We start from the raw sequence: 14984 nt of genomic DNA, 5'->3' as shown, positions 1-14984 counted from the left end.
TCACCATTCTAGCTCCACGGGATACTCTCCAGTGAGACACGCTGTGCAATGACCAATCTTGCCAACACGCGATTTCTGGCTTTTAAGGCTGTTCTCATTCTCTTGTCTTGCTTTGATGCTTTCTTGCACAGATGATACCAGCCCTTCCACAGAAAGATAGACAACGCTGTCTGCTCCTAGAGGAAATGAAGAATTCATCCGTTAAAGCTGCAATATTGTACCAAATGCAATGCTGTAATATTGTACCAAATGCAATACTCTTTGGAAATGCAGACGCGTTACTGTACGGAGGTCAATCACCTCACCCAAAGAGAATGGGTATGAAAAGTTACCAGACCGTAATAAGCCTTGCCCTTCTCAGATTCTTTGTGCAGGGAGCAGACTCACTGACATCTAGACAGAACGTTCTGAGTGGGGAACAAATATGTCACACATACTGCAAAAATGGAACCCAAATACAGGGTGTGTATTAAGACTCCCTATAGTTTCCCAGAGTTACTCCGCAGTTCAGGTCTGGAAGCAGCTGTGTGCATGGCTGGTGCTTCCCAAACTGTGCACCTGGGACTACAAACCCTTACTGGGACTTGGAGGAGGGGAAGACCATCATGTTAAAAAAAATTCAGTATGCAGTTCATGCAAATGTTCTAGCAGTAAGAAAGTTTGATGGCCTTTTCACACCATTAGTTTTCTATCCTTTGCAGTCATTATTTTGTGAATAATACTTAAAAATGAGACCTTACAAACTTGAAGTATTTCAACATGCCTTCACAATAATTTGGGGGAAAAAATTTCATTGCAATATTAGACAGTGAGTGAGAGTAAGTATTTAGCACAGGAAATCTGAGTTTACTGTAACCACAGCTATGTTCTTAAACCATTTTTTAAAATCTTTTGCAGCACAATACACCATATGTAGATCTCCTCACTCAGAAGCCTTAGCATGACTTCTGTTACTGATACCCTGATGAAGAGTACATTATTTACCACATCACAAGCAACATAAGCTGTTGGTTCTTCTTTTGTTCTGCTGCAAATATGACTCATTCTAGAGATCTGAAAATGTATTTTAACATTCTGTGATTAGTTTCAAATGTCTTTTCTTTCAAAGTGAAATATATAATGCAGTTAAAATTATTTACATAAATTTAAATTTGTAGAAAAATCAGTGGGTGTTTACAAATTCCAAACATATTTTTATGAATATCTCATGAAAGTGAAACTACATTAGCTATTCATTACAGGACAAATTTTTCACCACATATTTTCTTCCTGGTATTTTGCCTACAGTAGTTCCTTGTTGTAAAGACCTTCCCAGAAGGAGCTCTAAGTATTGGAAAGCTGTGTTGTCACACCTTATTTGTAGCTTACGATAATGCAATTATTCTAATGCTTTCTGTTGTTTGGAGAAATATAATTCACTAACTGCATTTAAAAAAAGTGTGTAATGGAATTGGTTTTATCCGTAGGGTACTCACAATGCAGAAATTTTGTGTATCAACCTTATGATTTTTTAGTCAGTTTTGCCACTGTTGCCTTGATGTGGTATCCTTTATTTTGATGTAGACAATAAACCGCCTACAGGTAAAATCTCTCTCAAAAAAAAAAAAAAAAAAAGAAGAAAAAGAAAAAGTAGCATTTACCTATATAGTTTGCAAGATCATGAAATTCAGGTCTGTTGGCAATGAGTTCCTCTTTAGTTGGAATGTTTATTCCCATGTAACAAGGAAATCTTATGGGAGGTGAAGCCACGCGGATGTGCACCTGAATAAAAATACAGTTTCAAAACAGACCGCTATAAGGCAAAGGTCAGCAGATCATAACATGATAGCAAAGTCCCAGTTCTGCAAAATAATACTGAAGAACAGAACAGCACTACACAAAGTCATGGAAGGGTTAAAAGTAAGATAAAGGTTTTTTCAGATGCCAACAAAACAGGGGAGAGACAGACAGGTTTAGAATTTATTTTTACAATATTTCCTGATGTTATTAAAAGGTTCCATCCTGATTTTGCTTTTCTTCTGTGGTTTTCAATCCATGATGCACATGTTTCAGTTTACAAAGTCAAATATTATATGGAACATTTTTTCTCCAGTGACGGACTTGCACATTCTGTTTCAATTAAAAAATCTTAATTAAAAATTTTGTGCTCTGCTGACTTAAGGCAGGTACCTGTTTACTGCAGTATGTGGTTGTACTTAATGCAGTACCACAAATCACATGTATGTCACGAATACCACACCGATACTTGATTTTCTGATTTTAACTAATCTGTTTTCCATTCTCTCTTTATTTGCCAGATAGTGCTTTATGAATGGAGACCTGTTTCCCCCCCTCCTTCATGTCCCAAAAATCAGAGTCATACAGAAGAAACTTCTCAACCTATCTTCACAATAAACATGCACTAGCCATTGGTTTTTTGCACATTTGCTCTTTGAAATAGAGAAACAATGTATAGTACAAATGAAGGCAAACCCCTGTGCTTTACCCTCCCATCAGTCTTCTATTTACATCTGTATTGTACTGACTGAAAATTAACTTACCTCTTTGGCTCCTGATTCTCTCAGTAGTTTTATTATGGGTGAAATGGTATTGCCCCTCACAATTGAATCATCAATGATAACAACCCGCTTGCCTTTAAAATTATCAGACAGGACGCCAAACTTCTTTGCAACGCCAAGTTGCCGTAACCTCATATTTGGCTGGATAAATGTTCTTCCTACATATCGGTTTTTACAGAGTACTTCAACATATGGTAGTCCGCACTGTAAAAAGGAGACGATTAAGCAGAATTAATATCTATAAAACTGGTTATTCTCACTTACTGTTTTTTAAAGCAACCTTAGGACTTAGTATGACTTCACAGAACTTTGAAATACCTTAATATAGTGGAATAACGACAGAAAAAACAAGCGCAGATGACTCAATAGGAGTATCTGGCGTACTCAAGATATAAAGCTTTATCAGTACAAAACTCTACCATAATACCCCATTAAAAAAAAGAGGTATGTGTGGGTATGCTTGGGAAAAAAAAGGCAAGTTAACATATACCTTTTGAGCATAACCAAGAGCTGCTGGGGTTGCAGACTCTGGAACAGTGCTGACCAGGTCTGCTTCCACAGGTGCTTCAACAGCAAGCTGCTGCCCGCATCTCCTCCTGACTGAATACACCATCTGACCTAAGAACAGCAAGAAGTGTTTTTCCTGGTATGCATAATTCTCATTTCCTCTCAGTTTGCTGCACAAATTTCTGTGGCAAGTTGCAGGCATAGAAGGCTGTGAGAAAAGCTCCAGAACTAATAAGCAGTCACTTACATAAGGTCATTTTTTATTTCCTTCCCTAATGTCATATTCTTACATTCACATTCATGTCACTACAAAGAGAATTAAAATCCAGTTTGCCCTAATCGGGTAACCAAAGGTCCCGTGGAAGTTACAAAATCTATTTACAGGAGGAAAGAAGTAGAAATTATACCTGCCTGTTCATAACGTGCATATTCTATTTTTAGGCTGGTTTCACCAGCAGACAAAGTTTGTACAATCCTACTGTCTGCCTCTGCCCGCTTATTAACTTTCAATCTGTTGGCAAAATTCACCCCAAATTTAGTAAGGGGATAAGAGGCTTCAGAAGCTTTTAAGGTCCTAAAAAATTGGCAACATGGGAGGGAACTGGAGGTATTGTGATGAGATAAGGCACAGCAAAAGGTACAGCAGGAGTACTAAGGAATGTAAGAAGTAAAGATATTGAAGGGTAAGAGGATCATGAAAAAAAGGGATTTGGGGGTGAAACTGGCTTTATAAAGGTGGGGAACTGTATAGGATCAACAGATGGCATGGCCATAGAAAGCAAAGAAGAGCTTGTTTGTTAGGTATGAGAGTCCTGGCTAATATCTTGTCACTGAGAAGATAGAAGACAATTTTTGAGGGCTTCTACTGAAATAATAATAAAAGCATTAGGCTGACAACCCCAAGTACTTAGATAATGCATAGATTTTCAAGTTATATTAACAGCACCTTCCTGAAATTACCCTTTCTTGCAAAGAAAACACCAAGATAAAGTTGTTTTGCAGATCCTATTTCATAAGTCTAATTTTTAAAAAGTTTTCTAAGAACCAATAAAGTTCCTTTCTTAAGTGTCTCATTTTTAAGGGATATTTCCTCTACCTTAATCATGTCTGTGGCTCTTTTCATCCCTTCCATAGGACTATGCAGGCAGCCTGACTGAGGCCACATGCACAGCCAGGAATAGGAAGGTGATGTTACATGCTCCTCCTGATGAGTTTCATGTCCTCAAGAACTGTGCCAACCCATTCTGTCCCAGCCCTGCTCTGCAAGCTCACATTCAGTGTATCTTACTATGACCCCAGGTCCTTTCCAGAGTCATCGTTCTCCAGGATAACATCTCCCACTATTTAGGGAGAAGCTTTGTACGTTACATCTTCTTACCTTCAAAAATACTGTCTGGTCTTGCAAAATAAACATATTCAAAGATGCAGAATGCTGACGGATCTCCTTCAGGTCTTGGTACAACATCCAGTGTCTGGACATCATATCTGGATATTTTCACAATCTCTCCAGGAAGGACCTCACGATAGTACCTTGAAAGAGAAATACATAGCACTTAGAAATGTCCTGAAGCTGGATGATAGTTTTGAAATATAAATAAGATTCAACTAACAGGAAAAAATGCTTTTGAATATCCTAACATGACACTCCGCTTCTATCTTAGGATTGGAACTGGAGTGTTTTAAGACCAACTCACTACGACAAGTGACCCATACTAAAACAGTCTGAATTAATACCCAAAAGCAGTAAATTCATGCTTAATACCAGAGAATTATTGTATTCTTCCTATATGTGAGATGTACAGTACTCAGTCTAGTACAGGTTTAATTGAGATTAAATATATTTTGATAACTTAGTCCTGGATCAATACTAGAGGACTTTTCTGTGAAAGTTAATAAACATTATAATGCAATATAAAAACCATAATCAAGAACAAAGATGGTAGCCAAAAAACTCCTGCCCCACAAGCCAATATCTAGAGAAATATCTGTCTGTGATACAGAGAAACAGCTGTGACAGGCAGCTACCCCTGAATGACATAAAGCTGACTGGAAATGTACATTCCAATTCTCGTATCTGAAGAAATATGGATTAGTATTATGTTTATTATGTGACAATATTTAACCTTATTAAGTATTTTTCTAGATCCCTTGGTGAGTCCTCAGGTGGCTATCCTAATAATTTCAATCTAAATCTATCCCAAAATATTGAAATATTCTGGAGATATAACTCAGAGGTGAGCAAATCTGTGATTATTCACTGGTCGGATACTAGCATTAGCAGGCAACAGCACTGGCTACAGCAAAAATTTAGACAAAATTGCTTTTTTAAAACCCCACAGGCTTCATTCAGCTGATGGTCCTACATGGTAAGCTTCTCTTAACAGCGATTTTGAAGACGTTTCAGAAAACGGTTATTCTTATCCATATGTAGAATAACTTGTCTCAAGAAAGCCCAATTTGTGGTCTCCCAAAGAGCCTCTTACCCTTCTCTTCTTGTCCAGAGAAAGTATCACACATTTCTTTTCAGAGTATCTTAGCTAGAGAGGGAGGTAACGTGAATGTTATCTCATGTTTTGGCTCTGATGGGCGTTTGCATGCATGGAAATAATTTCAAGTGCCCATCATTTTTTTCAAACAAGAAGACTGGCTCATCAGACAGCATATGCTACAGCTCAGGTTGGTCCAGCCTGTGAGCTACCAATGTAGCCTTTCTGTAGTTGAAGAATTATTTTTTAATATGATTCTGCTGCAAACGAGGCTAAAATTAAAAAGTTAAATGGATAACCAGGTTTAATGCAACAAGAAGCATTTACAATAGTAAAGTCGTCTTTACTGTTACTTTCTGAACACATAATTCTTCTTTCACATTAATCTGTTCAAGAAAATAAACTGGCAAAAAACAGGACTGGCAAACCACTCCCCCCCCTCTAAACAGCCCAACAAACTAATCCTTGATGTCTTTCACATTGTTATAGATTATGATATTTGGCAATTTGAGGTTTAATGTTTAATCACTGCCTGAGGAGCTTTCAAATAAAGTGAGAATCAGGGCACTTACTCTGCACCAATAGACAAAAAGCTACAGGATTCAGAAGAGACTACCCATCCTTCTGTTTCACTGTTATCTTTTCCTGAAATGAAAGATTTCAGTTAAAGTCCACAATTCTTGTTACCATTACGCCCCCCTGCAATTGCATTTTTACTGCAATATCTGGCTTGCTATGCTTTAGGTTGCCAAGTGCACAATTAAAGACTGTTGTAATTTCTAAGTAAAAAAAAAGGTATAGTGTTCCAAAGCTTCTGTAATATTATTTAAAAAAAAAACCCAACCAAACAACAATGTAAACATCATAAACCTGTTCTAGGCAGAAGTGGAAGTAACAGCATCATATTCACAGTTCATGAAGAAAGACAGTTCAGATAACTACCTTTGTTATCCCTGCACTATTTCAAACTTTTCCAATTCTAGTTCAGTGAGTTTAGATATACATAATTACTTTTGTTCACACAAGAGACTCCCTACTTTTCCTATGCTAAATGTGTTGATAGATAGATCCTTTTGATTACAATGGATGATGGATTGAACTCCAATAGGGAGAGTTTTTAGAGACAGGCACAGGAAAGATTGAATTGTGTAACACAGGGTAGGAATGTTCGTACGCTGTAAAAAAATCTTGATTATTTTTCTTGTGGTTAAAATTACCAAGTTTTGTGAAGATATGGAAGCATTTACTACTTTGCCTTTGAATTATTTTATTTTTATGCAAATGAACAGATTTTAATCTCACTTCATGGAAAATGTTGATTTGCAGGCTAAACAGGAATACAAAGAATTTTTCCCATAAATTGACTGTATAGTGTTCCATTACAATACTGCCTGTGACTGGGAGTGCTTGCAATTCAGAAATACATTGCCAGTAATCCAGAAAGGAAGAAATCAGACTTGTTTCTGGACTGGACATAGTCCCGAGTAACTGGCTGTAGGTGGCCCTGCTTGAGCAGGGGATTTGGACCAGATGACCTCCAGAGGTCCCTATCAACCTCAACCCCTCTGTGATTCTGTTCATCCCTGCTTTCCAGTTTAGGTGATGAGATGTTAACTAAATTGTCACAAATATTCTGTCACAGTTGGGCTGCCTAATTCTGACACTGTCATCAGGTGACTAGGATTCCCTTTTGCTGGGAACAGAAAAGATATTTGCAGACTTCCTACAAATTATTTTTTCTTTACCAACATTTTTTTTTTGTTTTGAATTTTCAAAACTGACTTTTGCATCACATATTCCTACTTACACCTCAGTAAGTGTAGCTTTAATTACTTATATCAGTGATTTCAGGCACAAACTATATATATACATATATATATGTATATGTATATGATTATGAGTATATATGTATGGATTACCTTTTCCATTCATGTCCCCTACTGGAATAAGGCGACCAATGCAAAGTGGGCGATTCCCATATGGATCACGTACCGCATAGATTATGTCTTTGTGCATAATTAGCAATGAATATGAAGTTGGAGTTTCATTCATTAAATTTTTTATTCTGAAATGAGACATAGGTGAACATAATCGTGTGTCATGCAAACAGCTGTGTGCATTTACAGCTGCATATTATGCTGAGATTAGATTGCTGTTCTTGATTCTCAAACCCATCCTGCTCACCTTGCTACCCAGTCGGCTGTATCGTCATTTTCTAGAGGAGGTGTGAAAGCCAGCAGCTGGGTGATCAGTTCACTGTCAGAACTGGTTGACAGTCCTACACCATGCCGCATAAGCTTTTAAGACACAAAACAAAAGTGTTACCAACTTTAAAAAAAAAAAAAAATCCCACATAACACTGCTCAGATTTTAATCTACCACCACCTTTGTGCAATGAACAAATGTTTTAAAACGTATCAGTGCTTCAGGTGATCAGATCACAGTAACATCAAATTTCTTTCAACAAACCAAGTATGTAAAAAGAGCTGGTACAATCATCTATGCCTGGTACTGCATTTCTCCCTTTGCATCTCAATCCTTCACTCCATGTGCAACCAAAGTTAATACTACCAATCTTCAGGGCATAAATTCATGTTTGGGCCATTTTATCAGCTTTGTGCTTCTGCTTGCTCTAGGAAGCGAGGCAAAATATACAAGGAAAAATACGAAATTACCTATAGCAGATACAGAAAGAGATATCAAGGCAGAATGGTGGTTTGGGCACAAAGCAACAACAAAAAGAAAGAGATGTGAAGGCAAGCAGTGTGGGATTAAAAAACTGAAATCCCACAACTAAAGTTTGCTAGATTTGGTCAGCCAAATTGTTCTGTCTTGGCGTATTTATGCTTCTAAGGGAGAAGAGAATCTGCAGTGTATCTAGCCAACTGTTACAACCCATTCAATGCTGTATGCATTACAGTTCCTAATTTTTATCTTTAGAAATCATTTTACATCTCATGTAACTCTGATTCTCCACTCTCCATCTACATTTCCTCACCACTGTTTTTTTCTCCCATCCATCCATACACTTGTGGCTCTGATTAAAGACAGGCTAGGTTCCTTTGGGCATGCCATACATTTGCCTCACTTCAATGCAAGAGTTCGTCCTTTCACTTTTGGATGGAACATATCATAGAAGAGATTTCACAATGAAACATCTGCTAAATTTTAATTTGGTTCTTTAACACATACCCTTCTAGCCAGACACACTATAAAATTTGGCATTTGTCCATTTATGTCCCAACAGTGCTCATGATTAATTTTGCAAGCCAGAAAAACAAATAAAGACAATATTGCAATCCAGCCATTTCATATTACAATGCATAAGCCTATGATTTGCTCCTTCTATCAGCCACCACAAAGGAGCAGAGCTTCAAGCCAAGCTACCTTTTGTTATGGCTGAGTTAGCTTTCTCACTTGATCAACAAGAATGTGACCATCAGTCTAGAGGATTGGTGAATTATCTCCTGTGACAGTTACAAATGCCTCCCCTCCCCAGGATCTTTTTCCTCCAAAATGATTTGATTATGGGGCTCCTTCACTACCCCAAGCAGTCTGGTATTAAGGAAAAGTCATAGCAAACTTGCTGCTCATTGCTGCCTCATACTCAGAAAGAAACGATGCCAGAGCCTCCCAAAGGAGATACTAACCTTCCTCCTGAGTCGTACAGCGTTTGTTAGCTCCCCGTTGTGTGCCACAGCAATCTTCCCATGAAGAGTCTCTACGACAAATGGCTGGCAGTTCTGCAGCTCCGAAATGCCCGAGGTGGAGTACCTCGTGTGCCCTATACCGAGGTTTGAAACATACAGCTTCTTCAGGCTGTCTGCGCTGAAGACATGATTTATAAGACCCATTCCCTTCGGGAGAAAAAGAAAAAAAAAAGTTCTGTTTGGTTTTGTTTTCCTGGCAACTTCCTCATTTCTCCTTGTGTTTGTTTTTGGTACAACATTAATGCAACCAACTTTAAGAGAAAGGCAAATAACCTGAAAGACATGGGAAAGAAAGAAGCTGAGTAGGTGTCACAGTGATATATCAGATCGCATTACTCCTATTTTTAAATGAAGCAATATACGTTTTTGTGCTGAGGATTTTCATGGAACAATCTATTCCCTGACTAAAAATATATCTTCTGAAAAACACTACCACACTGCTGTGTTGTTTAAAACCACCAGAAAAAAGACTGCCAGAAGACAGGCAAAGAAGTAAAAAGTTGCAAGAAGGAAATTCTATGTAGAGAAAACCTTTTACAAGTTAGCAGTATATTGGATTTACTTTTATACTGGGTCCGTGATGATGTTTATTGGATTCCACTGTCCTTCTTGCCAATGTCAGAATCAAAGCCTTTTTCAAGAGGTTTTATTTTTTACTTAAAACAAACTCTTCATATAGCCAGGTTGCCTTCTATGTACAGCACAAATGCATCAAAACTTTTTAGTCAGCTGTCAGGAGCTTCTTTTGGCAACAAGCACTATGTGGAGACAATTTAGCAGCAAGAATAGCCTGAAAAAACTGCACAGAGAGTAGAAATCAAGACTGGATTCCAGACCCTCCTACAAACTCTTGCTTCTGCCGCTGCCTGTGGAAAATATTTACATCCTTCTATGCTCGGTTTCCCTATCACGCGTGGTAACTGTGATATACACGATTGCACACATGATAACACTCCTAAAGGACCTTCAAAGATACATGGGAGAGGTCTGAAGCTGTGAATAGTTCATAACCTGTGCTGCAGGTACAACAACAAGAGTGGGATGGGACAGGAAGGATGGAAATTGGTTGGACTGTTCTCAGAGCTCAACCAAAAGAGCTTAAAGAAAGCTCAGCTTTAGGGTATTTTCTGCTGTGACTGCTTTAGAGTCAGGGTACCAAGAGGCTGTGGTTGCACATGTGGTTTTAGATACTTACTTTTCATGTTAAAAAATTACTGCCTCAAACTGTCAAACTGGTATAAGTCCACTTCAATAATTCAGCAAACTTTATGCCAGGTCAATTATCATCTGTAGTCTCACAGATGACATAAAGGTCGTCTAGAGTCTATGTCATGTGCTCATATATGTACAGAAATGCAACCACGCACTCTTATTTTACTTAGGCCAACTTCATCCTAACAGGAGATCTGGCAGTTCGCAGGTCCAGTGTTAATGGATGTGGCCACATTAAACATTGCAAGAGCTTAAACAAGCAATGTCGCTTTAAACCAGATTTGGTTACACAAGTACATAATCTTTTAATTGCAGTTTGAAATATTCCTCTGATTTAGATTGCACTGGTGTGAGATGGTGAATGTGAATTACACCAGTATAAAAAGTTCCCAGTGAAAACAATCCTATGTCTGTATTATACAAGGCCTGGTACGTGCCAGAACATGATAATGGTCTGACAAATAGCTACTTTAATATATTTTTCTGCATATCCAAGTGTGAAACGATCAAAGTCTTTCTCCTACTGGCATCGCTATGTCTATACAGGAGATTTAAGTTTTTCCACATCCTGAGCTAATAGAGCTATGACAGTAATGTTTTGTTATACAAATCTAGCTGAAAGGCTCTGACAGACAAATCTGGATGAGTCTTTCTGGCAGAGTTTAAAACAAAGGATGAATAGCCTTTGTCAAGGGCTATTTCTCCGTGGTTGAAGGCTGGTAACAATCAGAGGGGAACACATACCCATGCTTTAGGTGTTCCAGTTTGTACTCTAATATATGTATTGCCTTAAACTGTTGACAAAAATGAGTTTGCATGGAAGCACTGGGTAGTAAATCAATGCAGTGAGAAGCAGGCACCTTTTCCATCCTGTCGTCTCTGCTATGAAGAAGAGTCAACCGAAGTTTGGAGGGCAAATGGATACAGTAGCATCTTAGCTGCTGACATTTTTATGGACTAGTTTACAAGTCAGAGTCCTAAATGTATTTTCACCAGTGTGACAGAACCAAATGTTTGTCACATTAGCATCACTTCCAGGATTAAGTCATATAAATTGCACCCCACAGGCTCTTTATTACACCGTGGTTATTACAGATTTTAAAAGTGCTGTAGCTGAGAAACGTATTTCAAGGATAAAAGAAACCATCACGTGCTCTGCAACTCTTAAAATACCAAAGTTGATATGATGAGATAGTCAATTAAATTCTTAGCATGACAGCTAAGTATTGCAGCTCAGTAACATGGAAACACTACAAATTATGGTATCACCTGCTGGAAGTTCTTTCTGAGAAGCTCTTTTTACTATGGGATATATACAGCAGCCCACTTCAAAGGAAGCCGGAATTCCTGTAAACCTTAAGGAAAGCTGAAACCCAAGCAGGAGCAGGAATGAAGAACAGATAACATGGTGCTGAAGTTGAGAAAAGCTGCATTTAAAAGTGTGTGCACGCGTGCGTGTGAATCCGGCTGTAAGTAACAGATAGGAGGGGGGAAACGCCTGAAGAGGTGACAAACGTGATGCTTGATGAGACAACACTTTGCATGAGGCATTGAGCAGTCATGCATAGATATACATGCTGCTGCAGCAAAGCAGTTCTTACTCTTGGACTCATTTGAACAGCTTAATTAATCTTCCTCAGAGACAAACTGCTTTCTGATTGCAGCCAGAGAACACACATCAAGAATTGCCCCATGGTTATTTTGCTGATGTAGTTTTATTTCCTGTTCTTCCGTATTTCCTTCCTTCCTGTTCTTTATTTCTCTGCTCTTCCAGGATGGAATAGGCTGATGATTATTTTTTTCCTGATCACTATTCAATACAGAATGAGCAGAAATATCCCCAGAGCATGCAGGTATTCTCCTGGCATAATACTTTTGAGGCCATGGCCATTTTATGTCTTTTAACATCTGCTGGGATTCTGTCAGCTCGAGAAAGACTGTGTGACCTTCTCAGGCCTCCATTCAATCTTTTATTCTGTTTATTTTTACCTATGGGTAAAATAGCTGCCACTTTGAGTCTCACCAAAGCAAGAACTAGTCATCCATTTGCTTACGCATAGTCTGTAACTATCTTGCTTTTCTCTTGATCTCAAGTTGCATCGGTGCTCCAGAGTTAATACCTTAGGTGTGGGGTGACTTTGCTAAGTAGCTTTTGTGACATCAGTAGCCTGATCTGGATACTTCTGTGTGTCTGCCACTGTGTGCATGGATACACCCAGCAGGACAACGTTGGCATGTTAGTTTTAAACATGCACTTACAACAGAAATCGTACAAGTAACAGAATCAGATACTATCACTGACAAAACCAAAACAGTCTATCAAAACATGTTACTGTCCCTCTAAGTATTCCCTTTCCTAGCTGAAACAAACTTTCATGCATCTCAGTCAGGCATCTACAAAACATTCATTTACATTTTACCTTGTGCACTTTGAATGCCTGGGATGACTCTCCATCACTTGTCACAATTCCAGCACTCTCCTGGCCCCTATGGAGAAAAATATAATTAACATAAAGCACTGAAATGCTTCAAATGAAATGCTTTAATATAGTATGGATTGGTGGGCTTTCTCCTGTTCTTTACAATGTGAAATTTTAATGTAAGCTTATTTGTTGTTTTATTTCACAGGCTTGTAATCAAAACTGGTTCCTTGCCCATGTTATGCTTTATTTCAAAACAGTCACATAAGGTTTGTGCCTAAGCCCACTGAATTCAGTGGGAATCTTTCCACTAATAAGCGCTGGCTCGGGCTCTTACTGCAGTCGTATTTCAGTGTGGGCATAAAATAACGGCAGATGCTTAATCTGAAAAGCCACTTTGCAGCGACAGTCTAGGCTCTAGCAGTAGGCTCTACAGCACTACTCTATTTCTGCTTTAGTTTGGGGAGGGGTGTTAAGAAACCGATGTTTTTGCCTAAGGGAATGCATTGTCTCTTCCACTGATCACCTATGCAGAAGCTTTTGCTTTCTCGCACTTAAGCAGTCAAGCTAGCATTTACACCTCTAAAAGGTAAATGGACTCTCTGATGAAAGTGTTTGAGCACATAAAACTAATATGGGGCATCACAGCTTCTGATCTCAAGCAAAACAAGTCTGGTGTACGGTGTCACTGGAAATGGAAATACTTCTCTTACAGCAGATCAACCTCGGGCTGGCAGTTGCGCTTTGTTGAGCAGAAGCGCTGTATCAGCTGAAATGACAAGAGCTGTCCCTGCTGCCTGTCCTCCACGCCGGGTCCCCCGGGCACATGCCCAGCACACGGGCAGCTTCCCCGACGCTGCCCTGCCAGAGGCAGGCAGAATACTGCACAGCTGCCCAAGGTTTGTAATTCAGTTCTTAGCCATTGAAAAGGCATGTTTTGCAGACTGGATTTTTTTGTGGGTAACAGTGCGGGCTGCTTGATCTTCCTTTAAAAGGCTTCCTGGAATAAGGCGGAGTGTTAACTCTTAACAAAACTGCTGCCATATACCCACCATGCCTGTAACACTCATAGGGACCTCGGTGGACTGGTAAGCTCCCATCCACTCTCATATATAATAATGACTAAAAAGCAAGGATGTTTTCCTTTAAAAAAGGGAACGCTTGGAATATTTTTAGAATACTAGAAGAAGATGCTATTTGCACATTAGACTGGTTTAACTCAACCTAAGTCACTGGTATTATTTAGTATAAGCAACAATAATATTGGGCACAAAAAATCTACAGAATGGATGCTAATCTACAACTGAACCACGCTCATTACAAATTTTCTCCAATTCTTAAAATCCCTTTATTGGTGACTAGCCCCAGCTGCCTGTAAAGCAAAATTTTAAAGAACATTTGCTTACAGAAAGCCAAACCAAATAACCTTCACACATATCTGAGCGAATTTACGCTGTTATAGACGCAGATGACCCTCAAGAAAAAAATCGGAGATGAGGATATTCTTAAACGCATTTATTTTAACTCAGGAAGATGTCCCATCTATAAATGCAAAGACTGGTAGTAAATCCTGAGGGTTGATACACTGCATTCGGCAACTTTAGATTCAAATGTTATTATTACAGCCAATTTCCATTTAAATACTGACACAGTCCCTTTAAGCATGGACAAGATCAATAGCCAGAAAGAGCGAAGCAAACATCCAGAAGAAAAGGCCTTTCCAGTCGTAGGATTACATCTTTTATGCAGTGTTAGTGAAAGAGAAGGAAGCTCAATTTCATTACCACAAAGCTTACACAATTTTACCAATTTAGCGAGATTTTTAAGCATGCAAGCTTTTTATTAGAACATCCCTAACAGCAAACGAATATTAGAGTTAAAAATGTGTTATCTGTGACCATCAGCTCAAAACCGAATACTACCCGGACGAGCCAACGTCAAGCGGGATGACCCCATCCACGTTACGGTCACAGCGACGACTGCAAACTCGCAACTTGTTGGGAAGGCTCAGCCCCGCGGTTCCCAACCCGTGGGACCCCCCACGGGAGACAGGAGCTGCCGCAGCGCCCACCCAGACTCACCCCAGCCGAG

At 39.0% G+C, this 14984-nt stretch overlaps 1 protein-coding gene across 1 annotated transcript in view; it reads right to left on the bottom strand.

Moving 5' to 3' along the window:
* The window catches only part of PPAT (phosphoribosyl pyrophosphate amidotransferase), a 45832-nt gene continuing 30848 nt past the window's right edge, over nucleotides 1–14984 (bottom strand). The window contains exons 2-11 of the mRNA XM_075709293.1: nucleotides 12894–12960; nucleotides 9202–9408; nucleotides 7736–7848; nucleotides 7471–7616; nucleotides 6124–6196; nucleotides 4444–4595; nucleotides 3049–3176; nucleotides 2541–2762; nucleotides 1641–1761; nucleotides 1–176 (exon numbers count right to left, since the gene is read on the bottom strand). Coding sequence (XP_075565408.1) covers nucleotides 1–176; nucleotides 1641–1761; nucleotides 2541–2762; nucleotides 3049–3176; nucleotides 4444–4595; nucleotides 6124–6196; nucleotides 7471–7616; nucleotides 7736–7848; nucleotides 9202–9408; nucleotides 12894–12960 — 1405 coding nt within the window. The remainder of the gene's footprint in view (nucleotides 177–1640; nucleotides 1762–2540; nucleotides 2763–3048; nucleotides 3177–4443; nucleotides 4596–6123; nucleotides 6197–7470; nucleotides 7617–7735; nucleotides 7849–9201; nucleotides 9409–12893; nucleotides 12961–14984) is intronic.

Source organism: Pelecanus crispus, chromosome 4, assembly GCF_030463565.1.
Source record: "Pelecanus crispus isolate bPelCri1 chromosome 4, bPelCri1.pri, whole genome shotgun sequence".
Classification (NCBI taxonomy): domain Eukaryota; kingdom Metazoa; phylum Chordata; class Aves; order Pelecaniformes; family Pelecanidae; genus Pelecanus; species Pelecanus crispus.
Note: the sequence above shows the minus strand (reverse complement) of the source record. Positions and strands in the feature narration are given on the sequence as shown.